At 35.5% G+C, this 16,180-nt stretch overlaps 1 protein-coding gene across 5 annotated transcripts in view; it reads right to left on the reverse strand.

Moving 5' to 3' along the window:
- Positions 1 to 16,180, reverse strand: part of Myo61F (unconventional myosin 61F) — a 744,085-nt gene that overhangs the window by 543,282 nt on the left and 184,623 nt on the right. For all 5 annotated transcript variants that reach the window (XM_090391651.1, XM_090391648.1, XM_090391650.1 and 2 more), the window contains exon 4: positions 6,901 to 7,099. In XM_090391651.1, the coding sequence (XP_090247777.1) occupies positions 6,901 to 7,099 (199 nt within the window). The remainder of the gene's footprint in view (positions 1 to 6,900; positions 7,100 to 16,180) is intronic.

Below are 16,180 nucleotides of genomic sequence, written 5' to 3' on the forward strand. Positions count from 1 at the left end.
TTTAAATCATCCTGCAAGCTCTCCAACATCGTCTTGATTAACTACTTACCTAATTTTGCATCATCAGCCAACAACTGAATATTTCCTTTTAGGTTATTTCCTATATCATTTATGTACAAATTCAACAGCAATAGTCCCAGCGCTAAACCTTGAGGTGCCACTTGTCACCTGTTTTTGCCTCGATTCTGCCCATCCATACATACAACTTTTTGATATCTGTCAAGCAGCTAACCTCTTATCCACTTAACCAGTGTCATATCCATTCCCCATTTGTTCTAATTTGCATAGCAGAGTTCCATGTGGTATTCTGTCAAATGCCTTTGCAAAATTCAGCACAATCATCTGTAGCTATTTACTTTATCCAACTCAGCTGTTTCTCTATTTATAAAAAGTTAGTAAATTATTAAGGCATGACTGACTCTTAACAAAGCCACGTTGACCTTCAAACAGTATCATATTTTTATCTATCCATTCTTGAATTCTCTTTTTGACCAATTTTTTTAGTACTTTTACCACCATGCCTGAGATGCTGATTGGTCTATAATTTGCTACTGTAGTCTTAGAACTTTCTTATGCAAAGGAATAATTTTTTCCTCTTTCCACTCCCTTGAAACTCTACCAGAGCTGAGACTTAAATTAAACAGCCTGGTCAAAGGCATTGCCAGTTCGCTCGCACATTCTCACCAAACCCTAGCTGATATCCCATCTAATCCCACAGCTGTATTTACATTCTGCAATATCTTAAGGACAATTCATCCACCTCTGTTCCCACATTAGTGTCTGTCACGTAGGTTAAAGCAGTAACCTTACTAGGAAGATGTATGCTTGCAAAGTGGTCACTCAGTAACTCAACTATATTATCTGCTTCTGTCTCCTCGTGACCATCATCACTCATTAAGGTTAATCTTCCATAGTCATTCTTCCTCTTACTTGCCACATAACAAAAGAACTCTTCGGGATTTCCTTTGGCCAGCTCAGCTAAATTCTTCTCATAATCTCATTTTGCCTTCCTTGCCATGCAGGTCACCTTTCTTGCCTGAGCCTTGTACTGTTCATGAGTTTCTTGGTCACCTTTCTCTTTATATACCATCCATGGCAATTCCTTCTTCTGAAGCTTGTGGTTAATGATATTACTCGTCCATCTTACTCCTGCCCGATTAACTCTCCTTATCCTAGGTATACAATTTAATACTGCTTTCTCTAGATGACCCTTAACTATATCGCATGCACTACTAATATCCTTACCCTGCAGTGTTAATAGAATAAGTATATGTACTTAAGTATTGTAGATCTGGAAAAGGGATACAACAAAGCGTCTAGAGTCAAAACACTACATATAATATATGGGATAGATGGAACATTATACAGGCCAATATATAGTCTATATTTCAGTTGCAATCAGCAGTTAGAATTGAAGAAAATATCAGAAGATGGGGTGATGTCAAATTAGGGATAAGCCACATTGGGGTGCACATTATCTCCACACTTATTCATCATCTGTCTAGATTACATTATGAAAGAAAGTGGCATTAAACCCTATAGTAGAATAGGAGATATTATACTTAGTTCTTTGCTTTACACAGATGATGTTGTACTCTTAAGCACATCCAGTGCAGTTCTCCAGGATTCTTTGAATAAATTGAATAACCGCTATAATAAATTTAACAAGAAAATCAGTAATAATATGACCCAAACTATGAAAATATGCAAGAATACAGAAAACTTCAGCTGCATTCTCAATAGAAAACCTGTAGAACAAGTAAGATAGTTCACTTAGGCACAGTATTTAGTGACAATGGCAAATTAAATCTGGAAATAAACAAGAGAATAACAACAAATTTAGTATAGTGGGGAGTCAGTTAAATAAATTTATATGGAATGAGAGAGAAAGTAGCCAAAACACTAAATTAGCAGTACACAAGATAGCATCCAACCAGTTTTAAGTTATCGATCTGAGAGTCGAGTTACAAATAAAGCACTTGGTCAAAGACTACAGAGCACAGATATGACAGTTGTGAGAAAAATTAGAGGCCTAAACTAATGGCATTAATGGCAGAATCATATTAAAAATGAAGATATTAGGAAGAAATTTGACATTCTTGGCATTTAAAAATGTGTGAGTAAGTCTAATCTAAGGCTGGGAGAAGAAAGGTTAGCAAAACAGGTATTTTTCCTGCCAAGATGACAGGAAAAATACCCAGAGGAAGACCAAGATCTAAGTGGACTGACTCATGTAGAAGTGTCTTAGAAGCAATTGAAGATACAATATTGGAGTGCTGACAAGTAATAGCCAAGGGAGCTACAACTTACCAAGTGCATTCCTCCAGTTCGCAGTTGAGGGACCTACTAGAATGAAATATGTTTCCCATTATGGTTGCTCTGAATATACTGAATAATTAGTTGTGGTCCATGTAGACTCAAAGCCAGACCATCTTATTTTGGGGGGATTTAAATATAGAAGTCTGATCCTCCTGGATGGCGGTTGAAATGAGAAACAAGAGTTGTTTGAAAAGTTTGATTAAAAAATAAGTTAAACACATTTTTTTTGGAAAAAATCATCTTTATTTCTTGACATAGTCTCCATCGAGGTCTACACATTTGGTCCAGCGAGTTTCCAATTTTTTCATCCTATCTAAAAAGTAGGATATGTCAAATTGTGCAAAATAGTCATTGACAGCCTTGATGACATCCTTGTTGGAAGAAAATTTTTTCCCACTAAGCCAAATTTTTAAGTTTGGGAACAAGAAGAAGTTACATGGGACGAAATCTGGAGAATGTGGAACCAATTCAAACATCAATTCATGCAATTTTGCCATTGCAAGGCTGATTTGTGGGACAGTGCATTCTTGATGAAAGAGCACTTTTCTGTGTGCCAATCTTGGCCATTTTTTTTCAGTTCTTTTAAATGGTCCAACAATGATGCATAATAGACTCCTGTTATTGTCTTATCCTTTTCCAAATAGTCTATCATAATAATTCCTTGGGGATACCAAAAAACAGTGGCCATCACCTTCCCAGCTGACAAAACAGGCTTTGCTTTTTTTGGTGCTCTTTCACCAGGCATTGTCCACTGTTTTGACTGCTACTTGGACCCAGGTGTGTAGTGGTGGATCATGAACCAACGCAAAAAATCCTGCAAACTGTGATTAAACATCACCAAACACTGCGTTGAAATGTTTTTCGCATGCATTTTTGATCAACAGTCAACAATCGTGGAACACATTGCTCACAAAGCTTTTTCATGTGCAATTTTTCGTAAAGGATATTATACACCCATTCAATTGAAATGCCTACAATCTCAGAAATCTCACGCACTTTCACTCAGCGGTCTTCCATAACTATACCATTTTGTCAATCATTTCCTTCATGGTGACTTCAGTTGGGCATCCGGAGCATGCTTCATCTTCGATGGACTTATCACCACGTTTAAACTCATTTATCCAAAAATAAATAGTCTTTAATGCTAGTGCTGAGACCCATGAACTGCATCTAACTCTGCTTTGATCTGCACGGCCATCCGCTTCAAATAAAAGTGTTTTATCACTGCATGAAACTCGTTTTTCTCCATTTTTATGAAAAATGTGAACATGGTCATGTTAAATGTTTGCCAAACGAGAACTACACGTTGCACGTGACTAAAATTTTGCCAGGGGTCACGAAAAAGATGATACATGCCGACACTGGTATGAATGAATGAATTGCCGCAGTCTATTAGAAAAGTACCAAACTTTTCAAACAACCCTCATATAAGGCAGCAGTACTTAAAGCATTCATATCAGAAATCCATTGATACAAATTAAAATGAAATTAGTGGCAGTACTAGAAACAAGCTCTGTGAAACAGAAATCCTAAATATTAGAAAATTTACAATTTTTTTCAAGTGGGAAAGAATAGAGACATTAAAGAGAATGCTTTAGATTTTAGACCTGTGAATGAAAAATTATTAGCAATAAGAATCAGAACAGAATTTTTTAATTTATAGATTATAAATGCTCATGCACCAACAGAAGAAAAGGAAGATATTGAAAACCAGGGGTTTCTTCTGCAAAATGGAGAGATTGTATAATTTAGACAATCTAAAGATAAAATGATTATTGGTGATTTCGATGACAGGATTGGATAGGAAGATATTTATGAAAGAACAATTGGAAAACACAGTCTAAATATGCACTCTAATGATAATGGAGAGAAACTGGTAGGATTTTGGTATAAGTAAAAATATGGTTATATCCGCTACATGCTTTCTTCATAGAGACATGCATAAAAGGACATGGATATCTCCAGATGATACAAAATATGATCAAACTGACCATATGCTTATATGAAAAAGATCAGCATCGAGTATTACAGATACAAGATCATATAGAGGAATTGTTGCTGTAATTCTGATCATTATCTGGTCAAAATTAAATCTAAGTACAAAATCTGAGTGAAGAAAAACGAAAAAAAAAATGAACTAGCACTAAAATTTAACTTGCAGAAGCTTAAAGAAATTGAAGTTGAAACCAATTTCCAGAACAAAATTAAACAAAATATACTGGTCAAAATTATAGAACAAGAAAATAATGTATGTCAAAAATTATAAACAATTTTGGACATACATTCTGAGAAACAAAAGTTAACAATTGGATGATGCCATTGTAACAGCATGGACAAACATCCCAGAGCAACATTTTAGATACAGCTGAATAAATGCCACAGAGCATAAAAATGTTCTTAAGGCAAAAGGGGATCCCACTTGTGATTAAATGCTGTTCTCAATAAAGTGGCCACTCAGTGTATACATTCAAGTTCGCTGAGTCTTTTATTATGACAACACTAACAATCAAACTGTAAGAGCCTGCTAAAACAACATATAATTGATCTTTACATGTAGTGATTTTTTCAGTCTTAGGTTTTGAAGACTTGTTGATGAACAATTCTTTCCCATTAACTTTTTTTTATATGCATCTCACCTATCTTGTTATTATTATGTTATTATTATTTGACACCTCCAGGGAGTCCAAAGACTTATCGAGGGAGAGTGTGTGCCAACAGCATCGAACGATTGGTTCCCTTCCAACTACTAACCGCGCTCAAACTTACTTAACTGAGCCATTAGTACAGAGGCTCTACCAATCGACCAACATACACTAGTAACATGACTGAGCTAAATGTCAGATAATCAAGAAATTATAGTGTATATATGGATGTCCTATCATTAGATGAATTGTAATGCATCATGTGAGATGACCATTCTACTTAATGGAAGTCTATGGCTTGAAAATGTTTCACATTTGGGTCTCTAGAACAGGAATTCAACCCATAAACTAATGTCAGAAGTTAAATTAGTTGAAGATGAAAAATATTATCCACTCAACCAATTAAGCTGGCAGAACGATGTTCATGGGCAAAATTATTCAAAATAATTAAGAAATATAAACACGTTAGCATGAGACTATTTTAATATTTGCCAAATATTTCAGTCTGAAATTAACAGACTATCCTCAGTGGATTGATAGGAACAGTTTTTACAAGGTGGAATACAAACAATTGATCATTCAAAAATAATATTCTTGTGCTAACATTCTATATTTCTTAATTTAATGTCACAAGTATCTCTCAAGAATAGTATGCAAAATAATAAAAAATTCTTCCATGGCAGATGCAATTTAATGAAATTTGGTATTTAGAAACTTTATAAACATTTGAAGTCATTCCAATTTTACATTCAATCATATGATTTTAAGAAAGAATTATGAAAAAAGAGTACACCTGTTGATAATGAATAGCATCACTATATCAAAATGCTGGCAAAGGTTGGTCAATTGGTAAAGCCTCTGCTACTAATGGCTCAGTTAAGTAAGTTTGAGCACGGTTAGTAGTTGGAAGGGAACCAATCGTTCGATGCTGTTGGCACACTCTCCCTCGATGAGTCTTTGGACTCCCTGGAGGTGTCAAATAATAATAATAATAATAATAATATAATAATTTTATATATAATATGAAGTCTATTATAATTTCCTTGTTTTCTTGCTTATTTATTCTGATAAAAAAGCATACTGTTTGTGTTATGTTATTAAGGGGATTACTGTTTACTTGCTTTGATTATAGTTAACAATTTTAATGATTTTGTGGGATGCAGTGTGAGGGATGTCCCTGTTATAGAGTAAATATAGTTTATGGTTTCAAAATACAAAAAATTACTAAAATATAATTACCATAAGTAAGATATTAAAGTCAAGGATATTATGGATCCAGCCATATTTTATAGACAAATGTAGAAAGAAACTTAAAGGTTTCAAAAATCTACCAAGAGAGCTTATCAGAATATAACCTTCGGCAATGGATTTGCCTTGGTTTGCACTAATTAAAAGACAAGCTCTGTCCAAGAGCCTGTATTTTTGCCTTTTATTAGCATTTAAACTAGGTTTAAACACTCATTTAAACATGGTTCTCATCAGAGACCATGCAGAAAGAGAACAAAAATTTTCTCATTTGGGAGGAGCATAACCAATTGAAGCCTTTCAACTTGGCATAAATAAGATACTGAAATGAATATATGAATCCAGTCATATTTTATAGCCAAACATAAAAAGAAACTTAAGTTTCAAAAATTTAACAGAGGCTAATAAAAGGCAAAATACAGGCTCCAGGGAAAGATCGAGTCTTAAGTAGTATTATGTGAGAAGCAGTACTGAAACTGTAAGTTGCTTCTGAGGCTCGATTTTTTACTATTTCGATCATCATTACTGCTTAAGCTTTGAACAGTAAGCCTTATTTAAATATGTAAATGTAGAAAATTTAAGTAATATTTCAGTTTATCATTAAAAAATCAGAATTTTTAGGTGACCCATAAGCAGCAGTGCTGCTAAAATCTGCAATTTTATATTACAGATACCATATACATCACAATACTACCTCTAAAACTGGATTAGATAGTAGTAATCTATCTTTGGTATTTTCCACAGCAGAAGAATGATGACTTGCAGCTGCCAGGTACTGAAGAATTGTTTTTGAAGCTTCTGTTTTTCCAGCACCACTCTCTCCAGAAATTAAAATACACTGGTCTATACACTCTTCTCTCATTGATCTGTAAGCTGAGTCTGCTATGGCAAATCTGCTCAAAAATTATAAATTCATTCAGTAGCTATGCTTTGAACATTCAGAAATTTAAAAATTTTAGAATAGAAGTAAAAAACCTGCTTAAAATTGATATTTAATAGAATGATAATTCAAAATAATCTAATCAAATTTTACAAATAAGTATTGTGCATTTAACAGATATTTAAATAATTTACTAATATATTTAAATGTTGAGACGAAGTTATGGATAAAATTTGTAAGTAATGGAATGACATTTACACCAGGAAAAATTATTTCATATTTGTAGAATTTTTAGCTAGGTTTCCTAACCATTGTCAGGCTGAAAAGAGATAAATACAATAACACTTAAATTTCAAATATATGACAATATATGCTATTAACTGCAGGAGGATAACTCCATCTACAACTATTAGAATTCAGTGAAATACATTTAAATTACAATTTTATGAAACATGGAATGAAAAATTGTTACTTTACATTCCATGTTTCATTCCAATTTTAGGATTATTGCTTCCTAAAATTGGGAAAGTTTAAGACAATTGTTTTTGTGGAAGCTTGGACTGTGAATGTGGGCTTCACAGCCTTCTTTATATAATCTTTCAAGAAGAAAATAACTTTTGTGTAGGACTTCAGTTTACTCCAATGAATTCTATGCCTAGTGGATAAGTCAGGGCTGGCTAAACCTGACTTAACAGATTCTTGAAGTAAAATATATTCTTGATGCTCTTCTACATGAATCATCACAGCTGATCAACATCTGCCCATAACATCAAAGGCTGTATGAACAAGGGGGTACATACTGTAAACTCCAAGATAAAAGAAAGAAGATATTTGTCTTTCAGAGAAGATAGAAAAGTATTTAGTTTATGAACTGGATGGATAAAAAAAAAAGTTGCAGGTCAATGTAGGCAGAGAAGTCTCACAATTTTCTCTGACAGTACTTTAACATTTTTTCCTAACATAAGTGTAATTCTATCACTTATAATTTTTATTATTAAATAATTTACTGTTATGTGACAGTAACATAGTAATATTCCATAGCACTTGTAGAAGATTGCATATCCAAGGACAGACAAGTTACACCCAGTGCAACCAAATGTTTATAGCTCTTGTGTCATGATATGAAAATTGACTTTAGGTGAATACTGCTTCTTGCCATCCTATCTACATAGGATCATCATCTTAAAATCGAATAATACCTATTCAAGGCATTATTGGAGTTCATTAATGATAAACTTAACACAATAACATTATGACCAGTCATACAGCCACGATCAGCCAAGTTTATGAAATAAGAGTTGGTTTGTCTATTTTGCATTAGTAAAAACTTTACCTTTAAAGGTAAAGCCCTTTCTTGGGGGAGACCACACTCCTACCAGGCGCATCCCCCGGGTGGCGGATGGGGGAATCCCAAATGGGTTGCTCTGAATAAAGAATAAAGAGCCGTGGACCAACGGATGTAGCAGAGGCATGGCAAGCTGGCTATATTACTATGCCAGTAACTTTCATGAGCAGGAGAAAGTCTACAAACTGAGATAGTGCTACTGCGTACAGGACAACCGATGTGCCTACTCAAAGACCACATAGAGTAGGTGAGAAATCAGCAATGTGGTCAGCCAAGGATGTGAAACATGTAGCCACCCTCAAAATAAGATCACTATACTGACCTGGAAAATTGCAATTAGTCCAGGAAAATTTAAAAAGACTGAAATGGAGTATTTTGGGTTTATCAGAGACACATTGGTGCAGAGATGGATTCATGGATTTACCAGAAGGAAGACTGTACTTCTCAGGAAGAAAAGATAACATACACAGAGAAGGAGTTGCATTACTAATTGAAAAGAAACTTACACACTCAGTAATTGAAATAAACCCAGTGTCTCCTAGAATAATAACAGCCAAACTTCAAGCAAAAGAAAAAGGTTAAACAATTAAAATAATTCAAATATATGCACCAGACAGTAACCATTCAGAGGAAGAAATAGAAAATTTCTATGAAGAACTACAACAGGAAATAGATAATCCCAAAAATAGAGAACTCATGATAGTGATGGGAGATTGTAATGCTAAAATAGGACAGTTCACAGCAGACAAAAAAGATGCGATGGAGAAATTTGGATACGGAGAGCTTAACGACAGAGGAGAACAATTACTCCACTTCTGTAAAGCAAACGATCTAACGATTACAAACACATTGTTCTATCAACGCCCTAATAATAAATATACATGGACATCCCCAGATGGTAATATTTAGAACTGCATAGACTATATCATCATAAACAAACAATGGAAAAGATCAGTAAATAATGTACGAACATTAAGAAGTTTTGATTTTGACACTGACCACGAAATATTAACTGCCAAAGTGAAGATAAAATTAAACAGGAAAAATAATATCAGAAAAGAAGAAAACATCAACCTATCAAAACTAAAAGTCAGCTCAAGCAGAAGTCGATTTTTAGAACAGATGTGCTTGAAATTAAAACCCTCCATCTTCCAGAACAGCGGAAAATACTGGGAAGAAGGAAAAGAAACAGTGTTATCAATTGCAAAAGAAACTCTAGGTTCCAAATCCAAAATAAACAAACAGTGGATAACCCAAGAAATCATAGCTACCATAGAAGAGAAAAGAGAGGCCAAGATACTTGTAAACCAACAAAACAATGAAGAGAATAGAGAAAAATACAGAGCACTAAAAAATAAAGTTGATAACCTATGCAAAAAAGCCAAAGAAAAATGGTTAGAAGAAAAAGCTAAGAAATGCCAAGAAGCATACCAACAAAACAACCTAAAAGTCTTCCATGATACTGTAAGAGAAATTACAAAGAAATTCTCAGCAAAAGCAGTAACAATGATAAACAACAAGACGACTGAAACCGGGAATATTGAATATATAACAAAAATCTGGTCAAACCATTTTAAGACTATCTTCCACCAAGGAAACAAAACTACAATGCCAACAATAGAAGAAAATAATGATCACCCAAAAATTTTACAAGAAGAAGTTAGCAATAAAACAGATGAAAAACAAAGCACCAGGCATTGATACTATCCCTACTGAACTGTGGTCATATGGAGGCAGCATATCAATAGAATATTTAACAACCCTATTCAATAAAATACTACAAACAGGAGAGATCCCAGATGACTGGAGAACTGGAAAGATCATCCCAATATACAAGAAAGGAGACAAAAGAGACTGCAGAAATTACAGACCAATCAATTTATTCCCTCACACCTATAAAATATTCATAAGAATTATACAAAATAGATTAAAAAACACCTACAAAGAAATGATAAGCATAGAACAAACTGGTTTCCGAGGAAACTATTCAACAATAGACCAAATTTTCACATTGCACCAACTAGCAGAGCTCAGCTGGGAAGACCATAAAGAACTATATTGTTGTTTTGTGGACGTTAAACAAGCTTTCGATAACATCAACAGAGAAATCCTTCTTAAAATTCTACTAGAAAAAGCAATAGACAAATATATAATACAGTTTCTGATAAAATATTACTCTAAGACAAATGCAATAATTAAAAAGGACACACTCACAACAGAACCCATAGAGATCCAAAAAGGAGTAATGCAAGGATGTCCATTATCCCCATGCCTATTCAACATATATCTAGAAGAAGTTGTAAAGAAAGCAATAGACAATGAGCCTGGAATCAATGTCAATGGTTTAAACATAAATAATATCAAATATGCAGATGATCTCGTCCTTCTTGCAAGAACCCCAAATGAACTACAAAAGTTGATCAACAAGTTAAACGAAACCTGTAAAACATATGACATGATGATAAATATACAAAAGACAAAAGTGATGAAAATAGGGAGGAACAGAACTACCATCTCAGCCACCCTAAACAGAGAACAAATAGAATAAGTAGACAACTTCATATACCTTGGATCAAAACTAACAGAAACAATAGATGAACTCAAAACAATCAAAACAAAATAGCGATAGGATGGACCACCATGGGAAAATTACAGAAAATCTGGAAAACAAACAAGATATCTAAACAAGCCAAAATCAAATTATATGAAGCAATAATTATACCAACAGTCATCTATGGAGCAGAAGCGTGGACAGTTAAAAAAAGAGAGGAGAAAAAACTGCTGGCATTTGAAATGAAATGCTTAAGAAAAATAAATAGAACAAGTTGGATAGACAAGAAAACAAACATCACAGTCAGACAAAAACTATTGTATAAAAAGACAATAATAGAAAAAATTAGAAAACAACAACCGAGATGGTTTGGACACACTGTATGCATGGATGCAGACAGACTTCCTAACATCCTAATCAATACTTTTCCAACTGAAAAAAGAAGACCTGGAAGACCAAGAATTACCTGGCTGAAATTAATAAAGAACATCTTGGGATGCAGAACATATAAGGAACTTTTTCGAACAGCAAGGAATAGAGAAGACTGGAAGATCCTACTCAAGAGAAGACTCAACCCGTCTTAGACGGAAAAGAAGAACAAGAAGAAGAAAGGCTTTACCCAAGCTCAGCTTAGTTCTGTTCTAAAAATAAAGACATCTAATAATTTCTTCCCATAATGAATGGAATCTGAATTCAGGTTTATTTTTGAGAAGCAAATGACATCTTAAACCCAATACACACTATGGAGATGCCATTTACATTAGTTCAACTACCCCCAATATAATACAGATTTATCTTTATTATTATTCATGACCCAACAAAGATAAAAGAAGCAGAGTTGGCTACAATTAAATCACTATATTTATCATGATTAACAAAGAAAAGTTTCTTTAAATAAAAATGTTAACACTCTTATTCATCATGCTGAAAAGGTGAATCTCAGAGTTACCATTAATAAGAAATACCATAAAACCTGAAATTGATATATATCGTCATCATATACCCAGTCATCACTGAAAATCGCGAACAACAAAATGAAGAAATAAAAAATAAGACATTAGTATGAAAGATAAGATTAGGAGAATGGAAGAGATAAATGCAAGGCGAATCAGAGTAGGAGAGAGAGAGAATTTAGGGAGTATGAGTGAGAGGTGTGGGGGTGCTAGAAGAGGAGAGAATGGAAACAGTAGAAGAGAGGGAATGAGAGAGAGGTATGGAAATGCTAGCAGACAAGAGGATGGAAACAGTAGGAGAGACGGAATGAGAGAGAGGTATGGGAATGCTAGAAGACGAGAGGATGGAAACAGCAGTAGGAGAGACAGAATGAGAGAGAGATATGGAAGTGCTAGAAGTGGAGAAAATGGAAACAGTAGGAGAGACGGAATGAGAGAGATGTATGGGAGTGCTAGAAGAGGAGAGAATGGAAACAGTAGAAGAGAGAAGTATGGGAATGAAAGAAGAGGAGAGAATAGAAACAATAGGAGCGAGGGAATGGTAAGAGGTATAATGTATGGCGACTCAATGATCCGTGGTGTTCAAGATAGGATGCGTGAGGAGTGTTTGCCAGGAGGAACAATAGAAAGGGTGGCTATGGCAATTAAGAGAGGTGAAAGGGTGGATGAGATGATTGTGATGGTAGGAACGAATGACTTGAGTGGTAATGTAAGTCGGGCAACAAGAGATATGAGATTTTTGCTTGAGACTGTACAGAAGAAGACAGAGAGAGGAAAAATAGTGTGCGCGTTGCCTAGGTATGATAATGATGAACTGAGCAGAAGAGCGGTGATATTGAATGGCATAATAGCGAGAATGTGTGACAAGAGAGGACTGGTATATGTGGATGCTTGGAGTGCATTTGAGGAAAGAGAGGAATTGTATGCGAGAGACCGTTTACATCTGAATGAGGAAGGACGTAGGCATCTGGAGAGATTGCTGTTCTGAACGAGTCAGTGTGTCCCAGGGAGGATGATAGCAGGGATGGCCTCTTGTGGGAATGGATACTTGGGAGAAGGGAGACAATGTCAGGTAACACTGAGCCCAGTGGAGTCTAGAAGGGATAATGCTGGGTATAGAAACAATGACATTTATATGCTTTATACTAATGCCAGGAGTATCCAGAATAAGGGAGAGGAATTGGTGGCGCAGATAGCATCAGCCTGGCCAAAAATTATTGCGATCACTGAGACATGGTTGACAGAAGGGGATATAACAACAGGAATAGAAGTCGCTGGGTATAGCATTTTTCGTCAGGATAGGAGGGGAAAGCGTGGTGGTGGGGTACTGCTTATGATAAGTGATGACATATGTCCTCTAAGAGTGGAGAATTTGGAAGGAAGTGAGACAAATGATTTTGAGAGCGTATGGTGTGAGGTAGAGGTAGGCAAGACAGGATATTTAGTGGGGTGTTGCTACAGACCCAGGAGCACAGAGGATGGGGACCAGGAGATGTTTAGACAGCTAAGTTTGGCAAGTGCAAGAAGAATGATTGTTATGGGAGATTTTAACTTCAGTAGTATAAATTGGAGAGAGGAAGATGCATGTAGCTATAGGGGAATCGAATTTCTAGAATTCTTGAGGGACAAATGTCTTAGGCAACATGTAACAGAGGGAACAAGAGGTTCAAAAGTTTTGGATTTGGTTATAGCATCAGAAGAGTTGATAATAACTGAGTTGACGTCTCTCCCACCAGTTGGAGAGAGTGACCATATGGTGTTGACTTGGAAAATGAATAGACATGCAGGAGTATCAAAAAGATGGGAACTTATGTGGAATTATAAGGCAGGTGATTATAATAGTCTTAGACGTCAACTTTGGGAAGTTTCATGGAGGGAGGAATTGGAAGGCCGGGATATCACTAGTGCGTGGGAAATTGTGAAAGAATATTTGTTATCAGCAATGGTAAGTTGTATACCACGAGTGAACCGACAGAAATCAGACCTAGGACACTCCTTTCCCAGGCATATAGTTGCGAAGAGCACAGCCACTAGGCTAACTGCACAGACAGTGAGGAACCTATTAAGGAATTTCACAGATGTACACAGAGAGAGAACTGGAGGTGGTCCTGTTCATGGTGGAGTAGCTATCCTAGTATGTAGTCATACCCCTTTCAATCATGTCCAGCTTAATACTGCTGTGGAAGCAAAAGCAATTGCTTATCTGTGGGATTTCTTATACTGTGATTTATTTACCACCAGGTTATGAGATAAATGAGATGGAATTTGATAATCTTATATTGCAACTACCTGAGTCAATACTTCTTATGGGTGACTTTAATTGGCACAACATTCAGTGGGGGTAGTGCCAACACAAATGGACAATGTTGTATCATTGAGTAAGTCTTTGACAATAATGACTTATCTCCTTTTGAATAATGGAATCAATACTTTCTTCCATGTGCCTGCCAACTCATTCTGCAATAAATCTTACAATTTACTTCCTCGCCATTTTTTTACTGCTCACATGGGATATCGAGGAGAACATATACAGAAGAAATCATTTTCCTTTCTTGCATAATCTCTTCACAGCAATCATGCTCTCCTACATATGGAAAATGGCCAGGCTGAATGGAATAGCTTTTATCATCTTGCCAAATTTAATGTCAAACATCTAACAGTGAAGCAGTAAAGTATGTTGCATATTGTATTGTCCAGGCAGCTGTTACCTAGACAATACAATATGTGACAAACTTTACTACATATGTGACATACAATTCCAAAAATATATATCATATACAATTCCAAAAATATCATATCGATTCCCACTCTATCCAAAGCCTTGGTGGAACCAAGAGTGCCAGCCAGCCAAAAAAGATAAAGATAAGATAATTTGCAAGAACAAGGAACCTTGTAAACACTGGGAACAGAGAGAGAGGAGGGAGATGATCCTTGGGAGGGCAGATAAGGGCAGCCTGCTTCAGATGAGATTTGAAAGCAGTGCAGAGATTATGTTTTTTTTAGAGTTCTGGCTATTTTCTGAGGTGCCCCTGATAAAGAGAACAATGATAACATTACTGTAGTCTGTACAGAGGGATATGAAGAGAAGGGAGGAAAAGCCGATTTGTTAATCTTTTTAGCAACCATTGGTCAGGAAGGTTTCACAAATAAAGGAGAGTTCAGCTGAAAAGGAAATCTGAGTGGAACACAGGTTGCAGGCTTGGTTGACAAAGGTCTTAATAACACCATACTGTTGAGCAGGGGCAGTGGAATGATGGGAGAGCTTATCTAACTATGTGGGTGGGTGGGTTTTCAGTAAACTGAAAGAAATCAGGAAGATGATTAGGGTATCTAGAAAAGACAGGATATTATTATTTTTTTTTTTTTTCTATAGTGAACTGGATTCTGGGAAGCTGGCTATCGAGGTGGAGGAGGAAATAGCCTAATGTGCGCGAGTCGTGATATATTTTGTTCTGATTTAATCTTTTATATTTGTTTTTCATCTTTCCACTTCTGACATGCACAGGAGTAAGCTGGATGATATCACTGACAATTGACACATTTAGCTTTCTTTGCAGAGCAAGATTGTTATTGTGCTCTTGAATACCACATTGGGCACAGATGGTAGAGCCATGACAGATAATTTGAGTATGTCCATGTTTCTGACATTTGAAGCATCTTAGTTGATTAGGAACAGGACAGTTGAGATACCATGATTTCAGAGATGGTGAAGGCTTGAGTGTATTATCAAAAGTAAGGATGATGTTCCTGATGGGAACCAAATGACGATTTCAACAAATCAAGATGCACCTCATACCTATAACAGTGACCTGATATTAGAATCATTTCTAATTATCTTATCCAATTTACCACTGTCATCAGTAATGTATAAATAATTGAATAAATAATGGTCCGAATACAATGCCATGTCGAACACTGCTAGTTACTCTCAACTCCAACAAAGCTATCTACACATATACACAAGTTTTGAAAACTTAAAAATTATGAGTAATCATCATCATCAAATTCCTGAAGTATACCCTCAAGAGGGTGTACAGGATATGATAGTATTATATGAAAAGCTTACATCATTATTAACTTCCTATCTACAATTTTCCTCCAAATCAATCCTGTTACCTGTCAAGACTCCAAGATTATCAGATCATATATTTCTATCTTCTAAGGCACTTTTTACTGTCAATCCACCTATATCTTGGTCTTCCTCTGGGTTTTTTTACCTGCCAATCTGGCTGAGAACACTTGTTT

This window comes from Typopeltis vanoorti, chromosome 4, assembly GCF_054136105.1.
Source record: "Typopeltis vanoorti isolate ZY-2024b chromosome 4, IOZ_Tvanoo_1.0, whole genome shotgun sequence".
NCBI classification, from domain to species: domain Eukaryota; kingdom Metazoa; phylum Arthropoda; class Arachnida; order Uropygi; family Thelyphonidae; genus Typopeltis; species Typopeltis vanoorti.